The sequence below is a fragment of the Tupaia chinensis genome, unplaced genomic scaffold, assembly GCF_000334495.1.
Source record: "Tupaia chinensis unplaced genomic scaffold, TupChi_1.0 Scaffold000706_1, whole genome shotgun sequence".
NCBI classification, from domain to species: Eukaryota; Metazoa; Chordata; class Mammalia; order Scandentia; family Tupaiidae; genus Tupaia; species Tupaia belangeri.
Genome location: NW_006160229.1, coordinates 5,575,075 through 5,592,981, shown reverse-complemented (window position 1 = coordinate 5,592,981; position 17,907 = coordinate 5,575,075). Strand labels below are relative to the sequence as shown.

At 38.7% G+C, this 17,907-nt stretch overlaps 1 protein-coding gene across 1 annotated transcript in view; it reads left to right on the top strand.

The window, feature by feature from the left end:
* The window catches only part of ADGRG4 (adhesion G protein-coupled receptor G4), a 119,534-nt gene that overhangs the window by 92,349 nt on the left and 9,278 nt on the right, over positions 1-17,907 (top strand). The window contains 5 exon segments of the mRNA XM_006160723.1: positions 1,896-1,999; positions 4,782-4,903; positions 7,836-8,104; positions 12,088-12,166; positions 16,176-16,456. Coding sequence (XP_006160785.1) covers positions 1,896-1,999; positions 4,782-4,903; positions 7,836-8,104; positions 12,088-12,166; positions 16,176-16,456 — 855 coding nt within the window.

Here is a 17,907-nt window from a genome sequence, read left to right as displayed (position 1 = left end):
ATATTTGTTAGAGGTGTTTTTTTTTTTTTTTTTTTTTTTTTTTTTTAGGAGAGATTTTTGCTATAGGGTGCCTGCACTCACTAGAGAGAGGCAGAGAGACAGAAAGCGAGAAATCATCCCCCAGGGGGATGGCCACGCTGCAATCTCCTTCTCCATTCTCTCTTGGGATCTTGGGCTTGCATAGACATGTGCCTGGTATGAGTTTTAAGCTGCCGGGTGCAGGACTCGAACTACAGTTGACTACGTGAGAGTCCAGCAATGTAACCATTACACCATCTACTGATCCCTAAAGCTGCTGTCTTATCAGACAATACAGAGTACTATGAATGACCAAGGTACAGGCTATGATTTTATGTCAAGTTAGGGAATAGGAATTAAGAGAAGCTTTCTTTATGATGGAAAGCTTCATTTCCATATTTGGGGAATAAGAAAAACAATACAACTTAGGGGTAAGCAAAGTTGGAAGGAAAAAATTTGGGAGGTCCAGGGCAGAGTAATCTTGAGTTGTTTGAAGAAAATCAGTAACCATCACTTGGCTGTTTATTTATGTATCCCCACAAAGATTTGCAACGTCTGCTATCTCCTTCCCCTTTTCCCTTCTCACCTCTTTTAGACAGACTGTGACACCTTGAGTATGCCATTTACTCTCTTTGGGCCCCAATATTTTTGCCTTTTTGTTGAGGAGATGAGCCTTCTTGGTGTCTCTCTAAGGGTCTTTTCTGGTTGGGTAAGTATGAGTCTTTGGGGACAGTAAGAGAGGAACTGGGGATGGTTATTGCTGAGTGGGTTCCTCTTAAGCTTGCCATTTCCACTGGAATCTCCAGGGATATCACCAAGTCTCAGAGAATTCCCATACAGAATCGATTTCCCCATGAATGCCAGGGATGGCTGTGTGAGGAGTCCTTATACTTATAGAAGTTCTGCCTGAGAATTTACCCTTTTTCAGTATCTTCAGAATTCTGGAAGAAGAGAGAAACTCTCTTTCTGTTTAATTCCTTGGAGTGTAATAATATTACTCCTTTCTGTCAAACAAAAATAACTCTGTCCTTTCCTGGTTTCCTCCAGGTCTGTCAGGATAGGAATCCTGTAAAGAATGAGCTTTGTCCCTCACAGCCTCAATAAATTGATTGCTGGGCTTCTGCCAGGTTACTTTTGCCCCAGTCTCTCTGCCCCATGGACCTTTGGAATCTATATGATTATCCCAAATGGACAAATTTTCACCACGCTTAGCTGCCTGACCTGGGATAATTCCTTTTGTCTAGTGACTCTCTGGAGGTTCTACTCAAAGTCTAGTCTAGTATCTAAGGTCTACAGAGTATGGAGGTATGAGGGTTAGTTCTAGAACCTTGGGTATGCTCAGGAGAAACGAGGCAGGTGTCAAGTAGGTCCAAGGCCCTGAGGAGTTCCAAGATCATGAGTTGGCTGATGAGCAAAGCACTTGAGATAATTTAAATTCTGGATTGAACTGGTTGTTTCAAATGTCTATTCCAGTCCCTCCACGTGGGCTCAAGAGTCATCCTGTGTTCCACAGGTCCATCCTTCAAGTAGTTCTAGATCTGCCCATTTCCTGTTTATTGTCTATTTTAAAAACATCCTTATTTTGTCAGCTTGGTGATAGGACTACTGTCCATGATTAGAGTCTGTTCTACTCTGTAGAGGTATGGTACAAGAAGAGGAAAGTGACAGTCATTGAACTGAAGCCATTTATGAAGTCTTCCCAAAGTCAATTTAGCCTATTAGTCTTAATTTAATTTCAATGTTCAATTATACCTCTATCTTGCTGTCTTAACAAACAATGTTAATTATAACACCCATTTGGATGGTGCATATAATGAAAAGTGAAACATTTTTGAGAAAAACAAAATTGCTTTGAAATTCCCTTCTGTCTCATGCAGATGGACTAGGTGGATGGAATTTATCAGGCTGTAAAGTAAAGGAAACAAACGTAAATTACACAATCTGTCAGTGTGACCACCTCACTCATTTTGGAGTCTTAATGGTGAGTTTTTTCCTTAATCATTCCTTAATAAAATTTGATAACTTTTGCTGTATTACAGATGAATAACATATAGTCTTCAAAAAATGCATGGAAAATGAATTTTATGAATAATTCTATATGGATTCCTTTTTGTTTGTACCAAATAAACTTGTACTTTAATTTCATTTTTCCATGAGTTTTTTGAAGCCTTCTCATATGTGTGAACTAAGTTATAGGAAAATGGTAAGCAAGTAAAAAAATATCCCCCCGACTTTGTTACTTTTTTCATGTAAAGTAGAGCAGATTGAAACAGATATTTATTTACTTATTTCTCTATCAAATTAATACCCAATCCTCAATTTCAAACAGTGCTGAAAAGTTTCCTCTAATCCTCCTCCCAATAAGTCACAACACTGTCTGTCATGTATATTCATTTAGATTATTTTCCTGTGTGTATATTAGTATATGCTTTTGTTTTATAAAAATGGGATGAAATTATTCATACTGTTTTTACCACTTGTTTTTTTTTCCTTTTTTTTTTTTACATAGAGTGTTGCTTTTATTTTTTGTCCATTCAATCACTGTATATCATTACGGCATGCAAAATAAATATCCCCAGCATGAAAAACTGTATATTAGTCCAGGTAAAGATATAATCATATACCACTCACTTTTTTCACTTAACAGTATATTTTGGACAACTTTCAGGCAAATATGTATCTATCTACTGTACTTCAATTTTTAAATACCCATGTAGTATACCATTGTGTGGATTTTGCACAATGAATTTAATCCTTGCTAGGTGGACAATATAGCTGCTACTGTTTTTGCCATTATAAATATTGCTGTAATACACATTCTTATTCATTTCTCTTTGAACCCTCGAACCCTCATGTTAATTTTTCTATAGGATAAATTGGCAGAAGTAGAATTACTGGGTTAAAGGGGAGATACATAGAAATTTTGAATTTTTATAGTTATTGCCAAATTACAGTATATGGGAAATGTATGGTGTGGTGGTTGGGGTGCTTGACTCCCACATAGGCAACAGTGGTTTGAGTTCTGGACCTGGTAGCTTGCTTTCTCACTTTCTCACTTTCTTACTCCCCCTCTCTGGGAACATGTGTAAATAAAATAAAAAATAAAAATAAAATAAAACATTTGCTGTACTTTAACTAACAAGAATTGATCAATTTGTATAACCAGATTTAAAACCTCAGTAACATCTTGAACTCTTCTAGTTCATTCAGTTTCTTTTCTTTTCTTTCTTTCTTCTTTCTTTCTTTCTTTTTTTTTTTTTTTGGTGAAAGAGAGATTTTTGCTATAGCATGCATGAGCTTGTCAGAGAGACAGAGAGAGAGGAAGTGAGAAATCACTGGGGAATGGCCACACCACAATCCTTTCCCCTCCACTCTCCTCTTGGGATTTTGGGCACACACATGCACGCACATGCACCCAGCATGAGTTTTAGGTCGCCAGGTCTAGGACTTGAACTGAGGTCGACTATGTTGGCATTTAGCGACATAACCATTACGCCATCTGCTGGTCCCACACTTTCTATGATTCTCTTTTAACATTGGGACTTGCTGGTTTTTCTTCCAAATGGCTTTCAAATGTGTCACTTCATGTGTATCCACACTCAAATACTTATAGTTCTCTTAAGTTACTTTATTATATACTGTTATCTGAAAATGTCATGTGTGAGTTGTTTTTCCGACCAGTAGTAAGTTCTTTGAGGGCTGAGAGTCTGTTTTACATATTAAAAAAAAATCTATCTATTCACCAAATTAAAGGTGATCAACTATTACTTGTTGAGTTGTAAAAATTTTGTTTAGCTCCCTCCAAATTGGCTAGAACATTATAGTGAGAGTCAAAAAGACCAAGTTTCCTGTTCCAGGTCTGTCAGTAACTGGCTATGTAATCTTGATCAGGTCATTTAAGTTGTCTGGGCTTTCAGTTTTACTTCTGAAGTATGGAATAGACCAGGGTTTCTTAACTTAGGCACTACTGATATTCTGGACAAATAATTCTTTGTCATGGGGAGCCATTCTGTGCATTGTAAGATGGTTAACAGTATCCCTGGTCTCTACCCATTAGATACCAGTAGCACCTTCCCCAATTGTGACAACCCAAAACTTCTCCAGACACTGACAAATGTTCCTGGGAGAGAGGCGAAACTGCTCCCAACTGTGAACCACCAGAGTAGACCCACTCACCAGTTAACCTGTTGAGTCATGAGTCTTTATAGCCATCTGATAAAAGCTATGGACCTCTTCTCAGACCAGTGCACACATATATTTAAATAATTTTGTGTGACATTTCAGGCATTTTATGGTCCTCAGATTAAGAAATCATAAAGGTATATAATCTCTAAGGTCCGTTTTGTCTCTTAATTTTCTAAAAGTTATTTAAGGTCTAAGGAAAAGGAATATTTTTTTTGATCTTCTGTGTAGTGTTTTGGGACGCTCAGTTCAGATAATGATTCACTCTGCATCCTAAATTCCCATCTATTAGCTTGGTTATATTTTAAGTGTGGAACATGTTAATGACAATGAAACCAAGGACCAAATGTTCTTCCAATGCTGTCGATGGCTCTCCATGCCCTGTACACAGTAAGTTGCACCGGGCATGCTCAATAAACAATATATGGTCTTATCCTATATCCATCCACATAATCCGGTTTTGTAAGAGTTATAGCAGAGACTTTATATATCTTGGGAACCTCCTGTAATGAGCACTGGAAGCATTTTGCTGTAAACTTGCTCTGATGAATGTATAAAATATAACATATTGCATTTCTTAGGATTTATCCAGATCTACAGTGGATGCAGTGAATGAACAGATATTAGTGGTTATCACATACACTGGATGTGGAATCTCCTCTGTTTTCCTAGGAATTGCAATGGTGACATACTTAGCTTTTCAGTAAGTTGATATGGCCTTGCTTTGTTTAATTTCATTTGATGGGTACAGTTGTTACCTTATGCTTGTTAATTTCATGAACAAATCATAATAAGTCAGATCCATTAGCTTATGAACTGGGCAGATTAAAAAAAAAAAAACAACCAAAGATCTTCTAGAAATTCTTTTAATTTCATTTTTAAAAGAGCAAGAGGGCTGGAATATGAAATTTTTTTCTTCCAGGATACATAAAGACAAACTATAAAGAAAAAGTTGATAAAGTGGGCTTCCCTAAAATTAAGAACTTTGACCCAGCAGATGGCATGGAGTTGAAGGCATTAGATCACACAGCCAACTTTGCTTTTTGAGTCCCAGACCCAGTGGCTTGAAAATCATGCAGGGCATATGTGCATGCATGTACCAAATCCTGAGAGGACAATGAAGGATAAAAGATTGTGGCATGGCTATCTCCCTCCTGGGGGGATGTGATTTCTCACTTTCCCTCTGTCTCTTTCTCTTTTTCTCTTTCTCTTTTTCTCTTTCTTTCTTCTCTTTCTCTTTCTCCGTTGAGTGCACATGTTCTATGGCAAAAACAAAAACAAAACACGAATTAAGAACTTCTTTCATCAAAATACAAAGTAATGAAAAGGCAAACTACAGATTAGAAGGTATTCTGAATTTAAGTGTGGCAAAGGACTCATGCTGAATGTGAGGGGACTTGAAAAAATTTATTGAAAGGGACCAGCAGATGGCATAATGGTTACATTGCTGGACTCTCACATAGTTGTGAAAAATTAAATTGAAGTATGAATTTATTTTGGTGCAAAAAGTTTTTAAATCCATGCATAATTTTTTAATAATACACATTTTCCATGACATTTTTGGAAGATTCTTCAGATATAAAGAATGCCTACAAAGCAGAAAGCAAAAGACAGATAACAATTTTAAAATGGGCAAAAGACTTGAACAGGCACTTCACAACAGAAGAGATCCACATCCAACCCTAAGCTTTACCCAAATGGGCAATAAGCACACAACAAGGTTCCTCAATAGCATTACTCATCAAAGAAATGCTAATTAAAACCACAATTGCAGGCACTCCTCACTTCATGAGCAAGCTACCTTCTTCTAACTAGATAGGTGTTGAGCAAATTGTTTCACAAATGAGGAGCTTAAAGGTGATGTCTTGTGGCCTGTTGTGGCACCATAGCGTAAGTATTTTTCAATAGATATCACATGACATCACACTAGAATATGTAATTTTCTCCATACAAAAAGCATACATTAGATAAGTGCAAGAAAGTGACAAGACACACTACAACAGTAATATAAATCTGGCATAATTGTTTTTATGTGTTCTGGGTACTACTGTGGGTACATACTAAACTACAAATTTATAAACAAAACACATAATCTTACGTAATTATGACTGGTTCCAACTGCTGGACCAAGACAAAGACTGAGAGGGGATTCCGCGCACTGTAGAACTGGTCATAAGTCTGAGTGGCTGTCAAGCAGGAAGGACATTAAGTGAGGAGCGCATACTTCTATGCACCTGTCAGACTGGCTAAAATGAAAAATACTGACTATAGCAGGTATGAACAAGAATGTGGACCAACTGAAGCTCTAACATATTGCTGGTAAGAATGTAAAATAGCACAGACACTTTAGAAAATTCTTCATTGGTATCTACTAAAGAGCAATACAACTAGCTGTTGGCCCAGAAATTTCCCTCTTAGATATATACTGAAGAGAAATGAGTGCATGTGTCCCCCAAAAGATACATACAAGAATATTCAAAGCAACTTCCGCCACAGTAGCCCCAAGTTAGACAAAAAATACAAACAAAACAGTTGAATGGATAAATAAATTGTGCTAGATTCAACAAATGAAATGCCACACAAAAGTAAAAAAGAAGGAACTACTTCTATACAGTACAACGTACCTAAATGTCATAAAGAGGGAGCACAAAAAGCCAGAAAAAGAAGAGAATATACTGTATGATTCCATTTATATGAAGTTCCATGTAGAGACAAAACTAAATCTATGAGGATAGAAGTTAGAACATAGGTTACCTCTGGTTGGGGGTACAGAATAGGAGAAATTGAGGGACTGTCGAAAATGTTTTACCTCTTGGTCTGAGTGGTGTTTCAGCAGGTGTATACATATATAAAGTTTCATTGTGCTTCACTCTTAAGCTATGTGCACTTTACAATTTACCTCAGTTAAAAACAAAACATTTCCACAAATCAAAAGTTGCAAAATTTAAGTCAATGAATATGTAATAGAAATGTAAAAGAATGGAAGGGGAAAATATGTTTTTTCTTAGTTTGGAAAATACTGAGTCAGTTCCACAAAGTAAGATTGTGTTCACTTAGTGAAACCTAAAGCCATATTCCTTTTTTTAAAAAGAATTATTTTATTTAACTTTATTTATTTATTTATTTAAGTTTGATGAGGGAGAGAGAGAGAGAGAAAAGAGAGAAGTGAGAAAGCAAGCCACCAGGTCTGGGACTCGAACCATGGTCGGTCATGTGGGAGTCTAGTACCCTTAACCCCAAGGCCATATTTCAATGATGCCAAATACTGAGATCTTTGGAATGCGCAAGTAAGTCAAAAGAGTTCCCATAATCATCTTGCTTACTGGTAGTATGTCGATCTAGCCTGCCAAATCAGTGACGATGGAATTGTAGTATCCAGGAAAGTCCTTCCTTTCTTCTTTCTAAAATAGAAAAAAAAAAAAAAAAAGGGACTGCCTAGTTGAGAGTGGCTATTACTATTCCTGTTAGTGAAGGTTAACATATTCAGGATACTCTAAAATTCACTACATGTAAAGTAAAATGAATAATTCAAATTTACTAGGGAGTTTTTATCGTTTCACTTTTTATACAGGTAAGATATGGCAATGTTTCATTAAAAAAGAGACCCTACATAATTTAACACTTTTTTCTTTTAGCAAACTTCGAAAGGATTACCCTTCCAAAATCCTGATCAACCTATGCACAGCACTACTGATGCTAAACCTGGTGTTTCTGGCCAATTCCTGGTTGTCATCATCTCAGAAAGTGGGATTTTGTATCGTTGCCGCAGTGGCACTTCATTACTTCCTGCTCGTTTCTTTGACTTGGATGGGCCTGGAGGCAGTCCATATGTATTTTGCTCTGGTCAAAGTCTTCAATATATATATTCCAAACTACATCCTTAAGTTTTGTCTGGTTGGTTGGGGTAAGTATATCTGCTATTGTTCTGGATGTCTCTGTTTGAAGTTTGTCTGTCTTTTTAATTGTAGCTCCTTTTGACAAATTACTTGGGGCCAATTCTGTTAATATCCTAGGTAAGGAATTAAGGATGGCCGTGCTGGTGTGCATATCTTTTTCTGCTTGTATTGCTCTTTAGGTATAACTTTTAGCCTTTCTGGCAGGGAGCTGGTGCACAGATATTTATTGTGTACTTGATTGTGTGTTGTGCTAAATGCTAGTTCCATAGTAGTGAATCTGTCAGATTTTTTAAAGGTTTTTGCCACAGGGTGTGTGTGCTTTCTGGAAAGAAGAGAGACAGAGAAATACAGCAAGAAAGAAAATAAGAAATCACACACGCACACACACACACACACACACACACACACACACCCGTCTCAGGGGGAATAGCCATGCCACGATCCCTTTTCCTCCATTCTCTTCCTGGGATTTTGGGCACACATGTACATGTGCCTAGTGTAATTTTCAAGCCTCAAGGTTTGGGACTCGATCTGTGATCAACCATATGGGAGTCTAGCACCTTAACCACTATGCAGCCTGCTGGCTCTGAACCTTTCAGATATTATTCCTTTCTTATTAGATGTTCCAGTGGTACCAAACACTTACTGATATAACAGGTAATACTCAGGTAGCACTTATACTTGTCAGATGCTATGCTAAGTGTTTTAATACTCTTTAAATCTTCATGATATATGTATAGGATAGGTTCTATAGTTATTTTTACTTAATAAATGGAATTATTCATCTGTAGAGTAGATTTCATCATTATTTCCTTTTAATAGACAGGGGCACTAAGGCACAGAGAGAGTAGGCAATTTGCCAAAACGCACACAGTTAGTGATGGAACTTGGATTTGAACAAGGATATCTGTCTTCATAGTTTAGACTTTTAGCCTCTATGATATTGTCATATTGTTTAAAGAAAGGGAAAAAATGGGAAATGGGTGGAAGAGTTCCCAATCAGCCATGATCTGACTCACCACACCTCACAACTGCCTATCACTGCTGCCCTGGGATGGAACTCAGCATGCATATTTCCTAAGATAGATCCAATTTCATTGATTTGCTTTCCTGTATTTCTAACTGACATGGTCAGGTCACTCCTTTCCCCTACGCCCTTGTGTATCCAAGATAGATTATGTGGGACCAACTGATGGCATAATGGTTATGTCACTGGACTCCCATGTAGTTGACCACAGTTTGAGTCCTGGACCCAGTGACTTATAACTCATGCCAGGTGTGTGTGTGTGTGTGTGTGTGTGTGTGTGTGTGTGTGTGTGTGCTCAAAATCCTGAGAGAAGAATGGAGGAGAAGGGATTGAAATGTGGTCAAGCCCCCTGGGAGGGTGATTTCTCACTTTCTGTCTCTTTTTCTCTATTTCTTTGGTGAGCAGTGTATGCATCCTATAGCAAAAATCTCTCTCTGAAAAACGACAAAAACAGATTATGCAATCGTAAAACATATTGGCTGCATAGGAGGTATATATTAAGTGGGGTACATAAGATACATAATAAGAGAGATTTTATCTTCCATTGCTTTTGTGAGGACAATAGCTTCCTAATTAGCCACTCATCCTTTTAGTGCATTGATTAACATGGTACATGGTTTCATTGGCTACACTGTCAGTGCTGTTATGAATGCTAATGTGGGGAGCAGAGACCAGCAAATACTGGGTGGTTGGAAAAGCCAGGATGCAGTTCTACATAGAAAAAAATATGTCATGACTTTTCCAACAACCTAACAGTAAACAAAGTATAATCTAAAAAAAAAAAAAAAAAGAATCCATCAGAAACACAAAGCCAAAAGCAGTCAATACATACCTCTTTGTCCCTGGTGTCCTTCATCTTCATAAGCCAAATCCAGCTAATTGTGAAAGGGCAGTAAATTTTACTGGCTCCTAACTTTCCTTCTCCCTCTTCATTATTCCTTCTTATCTGCCTTTTCTAATCCTTCCTCCTTCACTTTTTCTCTAAATGTTGGCATTATCCAGGGCTTGTTTCTGGTCTATTTGATCTTCTCATTCCACACACACTTGCCGGGGGTACAGGAAAAGGCAGGGAAGGCCAAGACGTGTTAGTTGGAGGTAGTAAAACCTTGAGGAATATCAAATGCACACATGAACCAAGGCAAAGCCAAGACTAAGGCCTAAGCTACTCAACCAGTAAAGAAGGGTACAAGGAGTACTCTTAGATTCAGCTTCTCACATAGACAGCAAAAGGAAGAGTAGCTAGAAGTGCCAGCTCCCAAGCGCTTGTCCCTCATGCTGAAAAGAATGACACACAAATGAAAGGGGACAGATGATATCCATGTGAGTTGTGGAATTCCCTGTTGCTGAAGAGTCATCGTAAACAGAAGCTGTGCAATTTTCTGTTTGACAGCTGTATTCTGAGGGTCCAGGGTACAAAGCCCTACACATCCACAGAACCCTGGGAGGGGATGAGAAACTGCCTTCTGACGGCCTCTCAGAGGAGATAAGGAGGGGAATAGGAGATGACACTGGAGCACCTCCCATGGGCCTCTTGTCTTCTTGCGTACATAGAAGACCACAGACAGGGTGCTTCCCCCAAATTCAGATAAACTGTGGCCCAGGCCTTTGCCTCCATGGCCTATGTGGATTCACGTAAGGTCACAGGGAGTTCCTGATGAGCCACTGTGCTACAGGGAGTTTCAGAGCATTGAAATATTAGACAAATGCAATCAGCTGTAAGAAAAATAAATATTAGCATTATTTTACATCTGAAGCACTGGTTTCCTAATGCCACAACAACCTGTTGAAAGGTTTATTTCTTTATTTAAATCCCTGTCTAAAGCAGTAGGTCTGTCCACATTTTAAAAACAACAAACAACCAGTTGGAATAATTTTTTTAATGCTCAAAGTATAAACACAGCTTGAGGCCTGCCACATAAGAAAAATAAATATTAGCATTATTTTACATCTGAAGCACTGGTTTCCTAATGCCACAACAACCTGTTGAAAGGTTTATTTCTTTATTTAAATCCCTGTCTAAAGCAGTAGGTCTGTCCACATTTTAAAAACAACAAACAACCAGTTGGAATAATTTTTTTAATGCTCAAAGTATAAACACAGCTGGGGGCCTGCCACACAATTTCCATCCTAAATGTGCGGTCTCCCCCATCCCTCCCTTTATAGAGGATATTCAAAACAAAACAAAACAAAAAAACTACATCATTCTAGGCACTGATGCTCAACACCCTGGGGTTTGTAACAGCTTTGGAAAGTACCGTACAGAAGCTCTAAAATGGGTGAAGGTGTGTGCTCCTGTCTTAGGAGAAATACAATTGAAGAAATAAAGAAGTCATTTAAGTTTTGCAAATATACATGAAATTGGATTTCTAAACCCTGTGTCTTTACTCATGTCACGTTTGACCATTTTGCCTGAACTGATTGCTTTATTATAGTTTGACTGAATTGACTGGTTGTTAACTGGTCGATCTAGTCAGAATGTCAAACTAGTAACGAGTGTGGAAACAGCTTCCCTGTCAAAACAGCACTGAAGGCTGCAGCTGATTGCCGGTGCCCTTCCTCCAAGGTGACCCAGACAGAAAGATGCTGGGGACCAAGGGGCACGATTAAAAGGGAGAAAAAAATTGGCAACCCATCATCAGGGATGAAATGCTTGATGTGAACTTGCATTCAATGAACTAGATACTTATATTGCCAAGTTGATTTTTTGGCACTTGAGCTATTTTTAATAACCAGTGGGCGTTGTATTGGAGCCATTGGCATGCTGTTTAGTTTAGCAGATTGGAGAACTCCTAGAAATGTTTAACTTGGAAGAATTCACAAACATTTTGCAAACAATGGTATTTTGATGCCCGCACATCTGTGGCTTTTTAAAATACTTTCTTAATCTATCAGCAGCCACAGTCCTTGGTCAGGATTCCTCCCCTGTTACCTAATGGATGCCTTTGACTTGCTTTCCCACTCTAGGAATCCCAGCGGTCCTGGTGGCAATCATATTCAGTGTGAAAAAAGATCTGTATGGAACTCTGAGCACAACAACTCCCTTGTAAGTACCAGGATCTCTGCTTCCTCAGGTGGCAGGGCTCTGGCCTAGCAGGGTTTGGTGGGTTGTTCCTAGCCTAAGACTTGGTCTTAACACTGACTTCAGGAAGAAGTTAGCCATAGCCTCTCTGCCCTAAACACAGCCAAGGCCATATAATGGATGGATACCTAGGCTCTGTGTAACCTTGGGCAAGTTACCTTACCTCTTTTTCAGATCGCTCCATTTCTGCCATAGAGTGCATTCGATATCTATTTAGCAGGGATATAGGGTGTTTGTCTTTTTATTTATTTATTTTTTACATTCAATCACCGTGTATCATTATAATACACCAAATGAATTTTCCCATTCTGAATACTGAATATTGGTTCAGCCAAAGATATTACCATACATATTATCATCAACAGCTACTTTTCTATTTTTGTGTTCCTAAAATGTTTTGCTTCTTTTTTTTTCCCCCTTGATGTCTTCCCTCTCACCCTCCCCCATTTCCCATACTGTCTCTAGTATCCACAGTTGTTCTCCATGCCTTTATACCTTTTTAAAACTTTTTTATTTTAATTTATTTTATATATTCAATCACTATATATCACTACAGCTTGTAAAATGAATTTACTCATGATGAGTACACTTCGCACTAGTCCAGTCGAAGATATCATATACATTATCATCAATAGTCATCCATTTCTGTGTTCCTTATATGTCTTGCTTCTCTATTTTTCTCCTTGATTGCTTTCCTCTCACACTCCTTCATTACCCGCCCTCTTTCCACACTGTCTTTAGTATCCGTAACGATTTTCCATGCTCTTCTATATCCTCTAATCTTTCGGTTTCCACCATAGAGTGTAGACAGTGGGTTTATATTAAGTGGAGCCATACAGTGTCTCTCCTTCATAGTCTGGCTTGCTTCATTCCCTCAGCAGTAAATCTTCCATATTCATCCACTTTCTATCAAATGCCAAGGTCTCATTTTTTTATGGCTGAGTAGTAGTCCATAGTGTATATGTGCTGCCCTTTTTCAATCCACTCATCTGTTTGTGAAAATTTGAGTTGGTTCCATGTCTTAGCGATTGTGAATAATGCTGCAATAAACACATGTGCAAGCGCTTTCCCGACTGAGCATTCCCCTATTTTTTGGGTAGGTACCCAGGAGTGGCATTGCTGGATCATATGGTAGTTCTATTTGTAGGTCTTTGAGGAACCTCCATATTGTTCTCCACAGCGGCTGAACCAGTTTACATTCCCACCAACAGTGTAGGAGAGTTCCCTTTTCACCACAGCCTCACCAGCACTTACCTTTTTTGTTCTTCTTTTTTTTTAATCTTAGCCATTCTGACTTGGGTTAGGTGACATCTCATTGTATTTTTGATTTGCATCTCCCTTATGATGACTGATATTGAGTATTTGTCTTTCAAAGTCTTACTTCGCTTAGCCTTTAATCTTCTAGACTCAGCCACTTTGTATCACATGACGGGATCTCATTGCTAAAATGGTATTTGTGGCTGAGGATTATGCAGTGGTAAATCCCAGTGTTCTGTAAGGCTGACTGATCCACATGGTAGGGTTCCAGGTTTGTGTTCAGAGACCTCCCTTAGCCTGTTGGGCACATGAATGTCCATGATCTGGTGCTGGCTGGGGCTGGAGGTGGATTACAATGTCAGCACCCCCATGTCTCTCTGTCTCTTTCTCTGTCTCATGAAATGTACTTTTTTAGACATTTTATTTATTCATTTTTATTTATTTTAATTTGGAGAGGGAGAGAGAGAGAGTAAGAAAGAAAGAAAGTGAAAAAGCAAGCTGCCAGGTCTGGGACTTGAACTGTGATTGGCCATGTGGGAGTCCAGTGCTCTTAACCACCATGCCACTTGCTAGCCCCTCATGAAATAAACTTTTAAAAATGGCATGTTTTTAGAGTGTACAGTACGTTGCCTAATCAATGGTAAGTGCTACATAAATGCCAGCTATGAGGATTACAAAACTCACAGAACACTGGGAAGACCTAGTGGCCAGTATAAGGAAATATGGGGACAAGCTGGAAAACATTTTCTGTCCGTTAACAACAAAGGTCTTCCCTGAAGACTTTTCAGCTTTCATTTTAGCTTTCCAGTGTAAAGTGGCTCAGTCTACTTGTGTTATTTTTCCTATCTTTTTTTTTTTCATTTGATGTATCAGCCCATCTCTTTGGTTTTCTCAACCATGGCCACAAGAGAGTAGAAATTCACTCCATGCCAGCTCTCTAGAACCTTCCTTTACAAGCATGTAGTTACCCTGTGATCCTTTAGATTGCACAATCTCATTTCACGCTTCTGACTGGTTTTTATTTACCCATATCCATTCTCTTCATCATTGCCCCTCAAGTTCTCTTCCATTATAGATTTCTTCTCCCACTGCACTAGAATCTAATGTAGGAAGTCCTACTCCCATCTTTCATATTAAGATTACAGTTTCCAGAGGGTCAAAATAATATTGCCCTTTGTAGCAGGTGCCTTATTTAAAATTCCTTGTTATCTTTTCTTTCTCTCTTTTTTTCTCTACCCTTCCTTCTCACTTCCCCCGCTATTCGCTCTCCTTGCTTCTTTTGTGATTTAAAAGGACCCCAGTGTTTATCTAATGATTCTTCTTCAAAGATCAAAAGCAAAAGAAAACTCAGAACAAAATCAACTTTACTCTTCCCCAAAAGAGTCCTTTATATGTGAGTTGGTTAGTAAGAGGCTGACTGCTATAAGAGCTATTTAAAAAAAAAGAGAGAGAGAGAGGTTTATTCTATTTAACTTTATATATTTATTTATTTTTAATTTGACCAGTGAGGGACAGAGAGAAAGTAAGAAAGCCAGGTCCAGGACTTGAACCATGGTTGGCCAAGTGGGAGTGCAACACCCTTAACCACCACACCAGCAAGTTCCAAGGTTGTTTTTTTTTTTTTAATAATTATGTTTTAAAGAGGCAATTCATGAGCATAAATAAAAATTCAAATGTACAAAAGGGTAAAGGATGAAAAGTTAAGTCCCACCTCCAATCCCCAACTACCCAATTTCTCTCCCTTGAGGTAACTGTCATTACCAACAATCAAAATAGTATAGGTACTCTCTTGCATGCTCCATTACCCAAATAGTAGCCTCCTTTAAGGCTGAAAATGATAGTCAGTGAACCCTAAGTTATTAGATTCAATTAGGAAAATTACATGCTTTTCTTTATACCCTTCTAACATACAAACTCACTCATACATGAAAGTGTCCACGCCAGCATGGACATCATGGCCAAAAGAGATTTTCCTTGTTTTAGAAAAGAGGTCTCAGCTAAGTTGACACAGTTAAATTAGTCAAGCTTGTCTGTGTTCAAATATCAAAGACAACGCCTCCAGTAATTGGTGATGTTATTCAATGACGTATTCTGGCATTTACTGTATATTTCTCTTTTAATAAAGACTGTAGAGCCACTAATCAATCCAGTGACCAGTATTGCCTTTTGTAGTCCAAATACATCATATTTTAAAGCAGTACATCTAGAGCTGTCCTCTTTCTGTTGCATTTTCATTAACTCTGATAATCTCATCATTGTTTGATATAGCATTCAGGAAAGCCAGTCATTGCTCATGTCCTTTTACTGTGATATTTATTATGCAAAGTAGAATTCATTCTGCAAATAAAAGCTCAGGTATAAGGTGTAGGGGAAGGTGGAGAGAGCTACTTTGAGAGAAAATACATAATTTGTTTTTCTGCTGTTGAGAAAGAAAGTAGTCTCCTAGGGAATTAGACTGAGAGGATTCTGCATATGTAGGACAGAAATTTCTTCTAGGATTTCTGACTTGGTGTTGGAAAGAACCCTGGGCTAGAGCTCAGGAGGCTGGGGTTCAAGCCCCAATTCTGTCTCCAGTGAGGGTGAGTGAACTCTCTCTAGGTCTAGGTGTCTTTAGGTGGAAAAAAAAAATGGACTAGGTGATTTTCAAAGTATCTGAAAAACTAGAAGTTTATGTTTACTTACCTCACAATAGTTTTCTCTTCTTTGTTTCCTACAGCTGTTGGATTAAAGATGATTCTATCTTTTACATCTCAGTGGTGGCTTATTTTTGCCTCATATTTCTCATGAATTTCTCCATGTTCTGCATTGTTTTTGCTCAACTGAATTCCATGAAATCCCAAAGCCAAAAGAGTCGGCGGAAGCTGATCCTGCATGACCTCAAAGGCACAATAAGCCTGACATTTTTACTCGGCCTCACCTGGGGGTTTGCCTTTTTTGCCTGGGGACCTGTGAGGATCTTTTTCTTGTATCTTTTTGCCATTTTTAATACTTTTCAAGGTAACTCCTGCTTCTTTGCTTTTTCTGTGACTAGCTAGGCTTCAACCAAATCTCTTGCTGCTTTTGAAGCTACCTCATCTATCAGAGACTCAACGGAGGAAAAAATACTTCAAGAGGATTCTATCCTCAGTGAACTGATAACCACTGGAAACATTAGCTTTATGTTGGGTTACATTAAATGAATATACATCCCTCTTCTACTCACAGAGGTAGGGAGAAATCCAAATAGCTAACCCAACTCTAGCTAGTTAGCAGTGTCTATATCAAACACTGATTGGCAATACTTTTTACAGTATTCATCGCATCAACACATTGTGCTTCATTCTTGTACTGAGATTTTGAAGTACACAACCCAGTTAAACATAGTGATTACTGGACAGTAGACACATTAATGTTTTGACTTTGTAAACTGTCTGTATCAAATATCCTAATATTGTGGGCAAGGTTAGGGATGAAGAATTGTAGAGTGAATGAAAGTTAAGAGCAAAGAGCCAGGGCCAGGCAGTGGTACAGTGGTGGTGCAAATGGACCCACATGGGAAAGGTATTGGATTCCCATCTTTAGACCTCCCTGAGACATCAAATACATGCATGTGCCCATAACTCTGGATGCCTGACACTGGGGGTGGATTGTGGCATAACGACCCTGATGTATGTATTTGTCTCTCTCTTGGATTCTTTTCTCTCATGGAAGAAAACAAACAAAACAAACAAACAAAAAGCAAAGTGCTTTGGGCCAAGGCAATAGGACAAAGTTCCAGTCTTGATTTTGCTACAAATAGACCTTGGAAAAGTCATCACAACTGGTTGAATTAGATGATCATAAACTAAAGCCTATATAACTCTAACTAAATGCTATATAACTCCTTAATCTCTTCTCTACATTCTGGTGAAAGGAACAAATGATCCATGAAGTAATTAAATGGAAGAAAAAAGATGATATGAGGAGGAAAACCTAGGGGTTTAGTTAGCATACCTCTCAGTAGGGACTATCAGGTGATGTGAAAGTTAAGGTGCTGGACTTCCACATGGCTGACCATGGTTCCAGTTGCAGACCTGGTGGCTTGAAAATCATGCCGGGGCGTGTGCATAGGTGCATGCCCAAAATACCAGGAGGAGAATGGAGTGGAAGGGATTATAGCATGGCCATCCTCCCTGGGGGGGTGGTTTCCTCACATTCCCTCTCAGTGTCTCTTTCTGTCTCTCTCTGGCAAGCTCACAGACCCTATGGCAAAAGGGGGAGAAAATAGTCTTATCTCAGGAACTTCTGATGTTCATATGAACCTTATTTTGCCAATTAAAAATATTAGGGCATGGGACCAGCAGTTGGTGTAATGGCTATGTCACTGGACTCCCATGTAGTCGACTGCAGTTCGAGTCCCGGACCCGGTGGCTTAAACTCACGCCAGGCGCATGTGCATGTGTGCCCAAGAGCCCGAGAGAAGAATTGCT